Source organism: Camelus bactrianus, chromosome 22 (assembly GCF_048773025.1).
Source record: "Camelus bactrianus isolate YW-2024 breed Bactrian camel chromosome 22, ASM4877302v1, whole genome shotgun sequence".
Taxonomy (NCBI): domain Eukaryota; kingdom Metazoa; phylum Chordata; class Mammalia; order Artiodactyla; family Camelidae; genus Camelus; species Camelus bactrianus.
In genome coordinates, this window is record NC_133560.1 from 31,759,302 (window position 1) to 31,768,137 (window position 8,836).

At 59.5% G+C, this 8,836-nt stretch overlaps 1 protein-coding gene across 2 annotated transcripts; it reads left to right on the forward strand.

Moving 5' to 3' along the window:
• Positions 1-3,431: 3,431 nt before the first annotated feature.
• CIMAP1D (CIMAP1 family member D) lies at positions 3,432-8,210 on the forward strand. 2 transcript variants are annotated; one of them, XM_074350036.1, is made up of 4 exons: positions 3,432-3,988; positions 4,793-4,900; positions 6,406-6,519; positions 7,650-8,210. In XM_074350036.1, exons 1-4 carry the CDS (start codon positions 3,793-3,795, stop codon positions 8,132-8,134), a joined length of 903 nt encoding a protein of 300 aa, XP_074206137.1. In that variant the 5' UTR covers positions 3,432-3,792; the 3' UTR covers positions 8,135-8,210. The 2 variants fall into 2 exon arrangements, with proteins under 2 accessions (XP_074206137.1, XP_074206138.1); XM_074350037.1 differs by lacking the exon at positions 4,793-4,900.
• Positions 8,211-8,836: the final 626 nt, after the last annotated feature.

Sequence of the window (8,836 nt, forward strand, 5' to 3'; positions counted from 1 at the left end):
TCTCCCACGGGGCCCCAAAGCCACGATTCCAAAACTGAACTCATGATCTTCTAAAGCATGCCCCTCCTGCACCTGCTCCCCCCAGGTAAGGGCAACTCCATACTTTCAGGGGCTCAGACCAAATCCTGGAGACTCTCCAGTTCCCTCCCTCCCCACGTTGTCTGCCTGCAAACCCTGTTCTAGTTTTAACATACACCCGGAACCCACCTGCTTCTTGTCCCTCCTCCGTCCCTGCTGGACTGGCCCCACCACCCCTCGGCCCCCAATTGTCCCCATCCTCCCTGCCATCTGCCCCCCACCACCCCTCCCACCTTTCCTGTGCCACCATCCACCCCCCTCGCCCCTCCCTGAGCCGCGTAGTCCCCTCTGCCCCGACTCCCGGCGCTGCCCAAGGCCTGTTCTCCCTATAGCCACCAGAGGGCGCCTGTGAGCACCAATGGGGCTCGTCCCTGCTCTGCCCACCGCCCTCCAGGGCTTCCGTGTTCCTGGTGGTGAGTCTGAGGCCTCCCGCACCCCGGGCCCTGCACGGCCTGACTCACCGTCACCTCCTCGCCCTCACCTCCTCCCTCTTTCCCCGTCACTTATTCCACCCCAACCAACACGGGCCTCCCCGAAGTTTCTCCCGCCCACCGGGCATAGTGCTGCCCCAGGGCCTTTGCCCCTGCTGTGCCCCCCGCCAGGTGTGCCCTCTCCCCACCTGTCCCCGGGGCTGGGTTCTCCCCTCACCTCCTTCAGGTGTCTGCTCTAGGGGAACAGTGAGTCCCCCAGATGCACTCCCCACACCTCCAGCCCCTTCCTCCCCTGCAATCTCCAAGGCACTACTGACCTTTAAGTCTGTGAACTTACTTGCCTGTCTCTCTCAACAGAAGGTGAAGGAGGAGGTTTATGTGCTTTGTTCACCCTTGTTTTCCCTGTACCTGGTAGTGCCTGGCACACAACAGAATGCTGGTTGAATTCACAATTATGATAAGGGCTAGAATTGACGGGGTGATTGGCTCAGCCTCGAAGCCCCTTCCCAGGCAAGGACTCCAGCTGGACCTCACGTGGCTGGGCCAGAAGCCCCCTGCTCATGTCCCGCAGTGAGCTTCCTTTTCCTAGTTCTCTCATTGGCCCTCCGCTGTCAGTGTGTCAGGCTGGATCACAAACTTGGCTAGTTTGCATGGTCTTGGAGTTAATCAGCATCTCATTACATACCGCTCGCTGGGTGGAGGTGACGAGCTCTGGCCTGAAAGTGATTTGCAGAAGCTGCGCTGTCAGTGGAGGAAACGGCGGGCTGTGGCGGGTGGGAGGAGCTCTCAGGCTGCCCCTCTAGTCTGTCCCTCCAGCCCACTGCCACCCGTGTTAGTGCTGCTCCTTCCAACATCACAGGGAAATGAGGCCGTGGAACCTGTGTCTCCAGCTGTCTTCGCTCCGTGGCTGGCTGCTGCAGCCTGGGCTGGGGCTCAGGCCTGGGGAGGGGTCGGGGCCTGAGCCTCCTCCTTCCTCTGCTGGCCCCGGGCCCTCCTCGGTTGACTTCAGGCTGGGGTCACAGGTTCCTGCACTTGCGTGCAGCGTTGGTCACTGGGAGGCGCTGTCGGGCAGGAGGACAGAGGTGGGGTGCCCGTCTCTCACCCGCTCCTCAGTGCCCAGTTCTGTCCGTGGATCTGGAGTTGAGCTGCTTCTGCTGTTTTGTTTGGTTTTTGTTTTGGTTTTGGGGGGAGGTACTTAGGGTTATTTATCGACTTTAATGGAGGCATTGGGGAGTGACCTGGGACCTCGTGCACCCACTGAGCTATACCCTCCTGCCCTTCTGGAAGGAAGCAAGGGCTTGTCCAGAGTCAGGGCCCACAGGTGACTGACGATGGAGCCAGCTGTGGGCTGGGCTGTAGAAAAGTGCATCCCAGGTGGAGAGAGGGCAGGTAAAGGCCCTGAGGTTCCCACCCCAAGGAGTAGGAAGACACGGTGCCATGCACAAGGGTTAGGGGATTGGAGAGCAGAGGGAAAGTGGGGACCAGGCCGGGCAGGGTTTTGCGGCAGGCACAGTGAGGGCTTGGGTTTTATCCTAGGGTAACGGGAACTCACAGAGGAGCTCCAGCACTCTCAGAAGGCTGAGCTGGAGTTGGAACCTGGGAGAAGCCCTTGATCGTCAGCTTTGACCTAAAACTCGAGTCAGAGGATCCTGTGCCAACACCCCCCTCCCCGGTCCTCAGTTTCCCTGTCTGTAACCACAGAGGCAGGTTAGCGACAGCACCTCTCTGATGAGACGCTGGGACAATTACACAAGACGGGGCGGGCACAGAAAATGATCAGGGCGGAGTAAATACTCAGCAGAAGGCCTTCATCTGCCTGCGGCGTCACGTGGCCCACGCGACCCTTGCGCATGTGGCTCTGCGGTGGTAACCTCCCTCCGCTGCTGCTGCTGTGATTTACTGGCCTCACTGGTTTCTTGACCAGTCCAGCTGGGGGCTTATCAAGTCTGTTGATCATTTTAAAGAACCACCTGGGGGTGGGGGACTTTGATAATTCTTTGCACAGTCTTACAGTTCATGCAATTCTACTTTTTTTTTTTTTAACTCTTTCCACTTAGTTGTTTTTCTAGTTTCTTTAGGTGAAACCTTAGGTCATTGATTTTAAGATCTTTCTTCTTTTCCAATAGAAGTATTTAAGACTTGTTTTATGACCTTTTACACAGATGATAACATTTTGATTTAAAAGTTTATAGAGGGGAGGATATAGCTCAAGTGGTAGAGTGCAAGCTTAGCATGCACGAGGTCCTGGGTTCAATCCCCAGCCCCTCCTCCAAATATAGATAGATAAATAATTACCTCCCCCACCAAAAAAAAAAAAAAAAAGAATTGAAAATGTTTAAACAGCGTGCATTAAAATTACATTGTGGAGTGAGTTGTATGGTGTGTGAATTATAACTCAAAAAAAGCTGTGGGAAGGGGCCTGATAATACAGCAACAAACAAGGGTACATGGAAGAGGCAGGACTTCGAATTCTGTTCCACCATGTATCCTCGAGGATGGAGCGAATCCCTGTTGGCTTCTGGGAGGCAGTGGGTCCTCCTGGAGGGCCCCCACTGCCTGAGCACCGCTCTCACTCCTGCATTGGCAGGCCCTCCCCTTGTCCTGCACCTGGGTCCCTTCCCATCCCCCTGCAGGGGTCCTGCCAACAGTCACCTGAATCTGCACCACTGTCCTGGACTCCCCACCCGGCCCTGTGTTTGCAGGACATTTAGGGGCTTCTGACACTATGTGCCCATCAAGAAGTTTATTGTTTATTTCCTCCCTCCCCTCCTGGAACATCAGGTCCTCCTCTATCTGTTCTTGTCATGTTCCCACCATCCCAAACAGAAACTAGCACACAGTAGGTCCTTAGTGGATGAAGGAAGGAGGGGAGGAAGGAACGCTTCTTGGCCCAGAGTGGCAGCTCCCTGGGTGGCGGACTTGTACTATGCCTCAGTTTCCCCAGCTGTGGAAATGGGGCTGCGCCGCCCGCGACCTGCCCAGTCCCTCCCGCTGCCAGGCTGTGGGTGCCGTGTTGGCAGTGCCAGCTCCCTGGGGCGCACTCTGGCCTAGACTGCCCAGCTTGGCCGGCTCCTGAGGGACCTGCTCTGCTGACACCGTATTCTTTCCCAGACCGTCCAGCCACCTGGCTGACACTCGATCCCGGCCCCACTTCCAGGCCAGTGACCGCCGACCAGCCTGCTTGGGCCAGGGCCCCACGATGCCGGGCTGGGGGACAAGGGGCCATCTGTGACGCCCAGGGAGGGGGTGGTGAGCCCAGGGCCCTGCCAAGTCCGGCAGATGCATGAGGACCGGGCCGGTGCCGGGACCTGTGGCCCAGAGCCCGCACCAGGTGTGGCCGCTGCCTGCCATGGGGACCCTCAGCTGCGACCCCACACCCCGGCTGACAGCCGCACCCGCAGGCCGGCGGGCCCCTGAGTGCCAGGTTCCAGAGACCACCGGCCTGCGGAGGTCATGCAGGCTGGCCGCCTGGGAGAACGGTAGGGGGGCGAGGGGGCCTGGGCTCCGGGGAGGTAGGGGAGCCCAGCTGCATGCAGGAGCCCAGCCCCAGCCTCAGTCTTCCTCCCTGTGGCACGGGCAGGGCCGGGGTGCTCCCATGGGCTCCTGAGGATGCCTCTACCCAGCATGGGCTGAGGGTCTCACCGGCCAGGCGCCCCTCGAGGGCAGAGGGGCAGCAGTGGACAGAGGAGCAGGGTCCCTGTGGGGAGACCGACAGGCAAGACCCACTCACAGCACTGAGTGGCGATGAGACCTCAGAGAGAAAGCACTGAGCCGCCGGGAGCCTGCAGGCGGAGGGGGGAGACTGGGGTCCTGGGGGCCGAGCACCCCCCGACACTGACTGTGGGGCTCGCTGAGGGCTCTGGCCCACCTCTCTGTCTGCAGCAAAGCAGCTGGATGCAGGCTTTATGCCCTTGTGGCACTAACATTCTCACAGGGGCCACCAAGCATCATAGCTCTGACCGCCTCTCTGTGTCCAGACCTCAGTACCCGCCCCCCATGACCACATCTCTGTGTCCAACCTCAGTGACCCCTCCTGTGATCGTGTCCCCATGTGCCCTGGGAGGGGGAGGCTGCTGGCCAGCAGCTCCTTCCTGTGACTCAGTTTGACTCACAATGCCCCTGCCACTCACTTTCCCCCTCTGGGGAGGCAGCCTCTGCTCCCCCACTTCTGCCATAGAGGGTGGCCAGGTACCTGGGTGGGGTCTTAGGGGCTGGGCCCCAGGATCCCCCCCAACTCTTAGGGTATGTGGCCCCTGGTCATGACCTGAAGGCTTTGGTCGCAGGCTCTGGGCCGGGCTTGTATGTCCTACCGTCCACTATCGGCTTCGTCAACCACGACTGCACCAGGGTGGCAGGTCCTGCCTACTCACTCTCCCGGAGGCCCAGCGAGGGTAAGGCTGGGGCAGGGTGGGTGAGGGATCGGAGGGGCAGGAGAGGGGGCCTCCCAGCCTCCATTCTCCCACCTAGGAGCATGTGTGATGTGAGGCAACACCTGCTGTGTGTCCTCAGGGAAGCGGCTGTGCCTCTCTGGGCCCTGTTTCCTTAGGGAAAGGAGAGCAGTGTGTGGTTTTGTGGTGCGTTAGCAGATTGCTTGATGCTTGACTGGGGCATGCTGTGTCTCAGTTTCCCTTTCTGTCAACAATGAGGGCACAATACTTGCCAAATTGTCAGAATTAAAGACAGGGTGGATGCCTAGAGACAGTCATTAAGCCAGGATTAGTGGTGCCTGGTCTCCAGTCAGGGCTCAGGAGCAGAGGGCCTGGAGTATGCAGCCGAAGAGGGGGGCGCTCACAGGCTGCGATGCCCAGGCACTCCTCACCCCACTTTGCAGAGTGCTCGGGGGTCCCCGTGGGCCGGGTGGGGGCAGGAAGAGCCCTTCCTATTGAGGACTTTGACTTGTGTGGACAGAAGCTTGTTGGGAGGTGCAGCCTCTTCCCCGCCTTCAGAATCAGCCACAATCCCAAAACAAACTGTGAGAAAACCGGGGAAGCTGGGAGGGGCCCAGAAGACAAATGAAGGAATCAGCACCACAGTCACTGTCACTGGGGAGGCTGGCCTGGGTTCCTAGCTTCTTATTCTGGGACAGAGGGACAGACAGCCTAGGGAGGTGGGGGTAGTTAGTGGCTGTTAGTGTAGACTTTGCAGAACCCCAAGTGAAGCCTTCTTGGAGGTAGAGTCATGAGGTCTGGACTTTGTAGGATGAGTAGGAGTTCGGTGGAGCCCCTCTGAGAAGATGGGGACTCCAGGCAGAGCTTGCAGCACAAAGGCCTTGAGATGGGAAGTGGCATGAGTTGGGGTAGGCTCGTTTGCCACGAGCTTGCTTCACGCACGTGCACAGTGTCATGTGTGCACACGCACACACAGAGCACGTAAACCTCCTAGACTCAGATGTGTGCACTGGCACTGGAGTGTGTGTAAACAGCAGCAGTGACAGTCGTGGTAATTGGTCCCAGTTATGACGTTCACCACTGGCCCACCCCCTTCAGTGGGGAAGAGGAGGCGGCTTATGCCATGCAGCCCGCCCAAGGACCCGGCTCACAGAGGCCCAACTCCTGACAGGCCCCAGCACTGAAAGGGCGCTCCTTGGCCGCTTACTCAGGGCCTGGTTCCTCTAGCTCCAGGCGCAGTTCTAACGGCCCATGAGCTGGTTCCCCAGCCACTGGCACAGGAGAGGGTGGCGGGACAGAGCCACAGGATAGCTGGGGTTGTGAGGACAGAGCAACGCTTATCCAGACAAAGTCAAGAAGAGACCTGGGGCCCCCAGGTCAGTGAGCTGAGTCCCTGCCCTCCCAGAGAGGGCGGCGGGGGGGGGGGTGTCTGGGGGGGAGGTGGAAGTGCCTCAGGGTTAACCAGGGGCACCAAGTGGGGCCCTCAGGACCCTGGGCTTCTCTCCCAGTATCTCCGCAGGAGACCAGCCCGGGGCCAGTCTACTTCCTGGACCCGAAAGTCACCCGCTTTGGCCGAAGCTGCACCCCTGCCTACTCCATGCAGGGCCGGGGCAAGTCTCGGGGTGAGTATCTGACCTGTACTGCCCCACCAGGATCTGCCCTTTTGGGGTCTTAGCGACTCTTGTGCCTCTGTCCTCTCCTCCCCTCCCATCCCCGAGTCTTTAGGACTTCCATGTCTTTGGAGTGACAAAATCCAATGCCTCAGCAGAGGGGCCAAGGGCCCTGAGAGTACCTGAATGGGGGAAGTGGGCCATGGTGATGGTGACCTGTCCACACATGGTACCACGAAGGCAGCTGGGGCTCATCCTCGGCAAAGGGAGCACTGGGGACTGTGGCAAACCAGCAATCCCCTCCACAGGCTCCAGGCAGTGCCCATTCCCCTAAAGCACCAGATTTAATTACCCGATTCAAGCCTCCCATTTCCACTCACCCTTTCATCTTTTGACCTATCACCCAGGGACCCACCAATTCAATCATTCATCCATTCATCCATGTATCCCCTTACCAAACTACCCTATTCAACACCCAGTCCAGCCATTAATCCATCCACCCATCAATCCATCCATCCACCCACCCATCCACCCATCCATCCACCCACCCATCCATTATCCATCCATCCATCCATCCATCCGGGATCCATCTATCAACCCATCTACATATTCATGAATCCATCATCTACTCATTCACTCACCACCCATCCTTCTACTCACCCATTCACTCAAACATGTATCAAGCCAACTGCTGGGAGTTGAAGTAGATTTGACATGTCATTGCTTTTTGTGACACCCCAGTCCAGTGGTGGAGTTAGACCCAACTGGGGACCATCCCACCCCAGTGTGGCTATGTCTGGAGAGGGGGACAGACCCACACCAGGGGGATCCTGGGAAGGACTGTGGGGCTCTGCCAAAAGGAGGGTGTGGGGAAGGCAGCAGAGGGTGGGGACTTTGGGGCCATCTTAAAGGATGAGAAGCAGAAGTTGGGAGGTTGGAATGGGAAACAGGAGGCATGCCTGGCAGGGGGCTGAACTTGGGCAAAGGCTGGAGGCTTGGAAGAGAACAGAGAGGGGTCGGGGAAGAAGAAACACCTCAGGGCTGCTGCGAGCTCCACGATGCACATGGCCATGGGAGCCGTGCGAGGTCTTCGAGGGGGTAAGGACTCTGCCAATGCCAACTCTCCTGCCTGACTCTCACAGGTCTGGAGGTGACGCCGGGCCCTGGGGCCTACAGCCCAGAGAAGGTGGCTCCTGTGCGCCAGCGGACCCCCCCAGCTTTCACCCTGGGCTCCCGCCTCCGCCCACAGCCCATGGACAACTCAACCCCTGCCCCTAACACCTACACCCTGCCTTCCCTCTGGGGCTCCCAGATCTCCATCAAGCCCAGCAGCCCCAGTTACACGGTGGTGGGCCGCATGCCCGCTGCCCGCCCCCCGCAGGACCCTGCTGAGATGCCAGGCCCTGGCCAGTACGACAGCCCAGACCCCAACATGTACCGCCAGCGCCGGCCCGCTTTCACCATGCTGGGGCGGCCCCGAGCCCCGCGCCCCCCGGAGGAGACGCCCGGCCCGGGCACCCACAGCCCCGAGCAGGTCACTGTGACCAAGGCCAGGGCCCCGGCCTTCACCATGGGCATCCGCCACTCCAAACGGGCCACCACCATGGCCGCCGACACCACAGCCTGATGCCTTCAGGGGACAGGATGCCTGGCTTGCTTCTGGGCTGAGAGCCTCAGTGTTCCATGCTGTGAAGTGCAGTGTGGGCAGCCCCTCCTGGGCCTGGCTTCAGCTGGGGGACTGGGGACAGTTCTTTTCTGAACTGTCTGAGGTCCTTCTAGGCCACCCGCTTCTCCAGTCCCCGGGGGATGTGACCCCTTGGCCCCGACAGGGTGAGCCTCCTTCCAGCGTCCCAGTTTCTCCTCTCTGGGTCACACCAGGCCAGGCCAGGTGGAAGAAGGGACACTTTGGCCTTCCCCAGCTGCTGGCTGGAGATGCAGCTTCCTGTGTCCTAGAACTCAGCATCCGCTCACCAGGGCCTGGGTCCTCAGCGCAGCTTGGGTTTCTGCCAAACTTGGGCTCATCCCAGCTCCTCACGGAAGCACAGCCCTGGTCTCAGCCCCATCCTCTAGCTGCTGGCCAATAAATCTCCACGGCACCGAGAACTGTCACAGCACACACGCTTTGTCTGTTCACGTCACAGGAGAGAACCCTGAATGCAGCTCTCAAGATCCAGACCCCCAACCCTGCAGTCCGTAGGGATCTGGATGGGACCAGAGAAGGGGCCCAGGGCTGGAGGAGACCAGAGGTGGAGCCAGGGCTTTGAGTGGGGAAGCCTGCCAGGTAGGCTTCCTGGAAGAGGGGCCACTGAAGCTGGGCTTTGAAGGATGT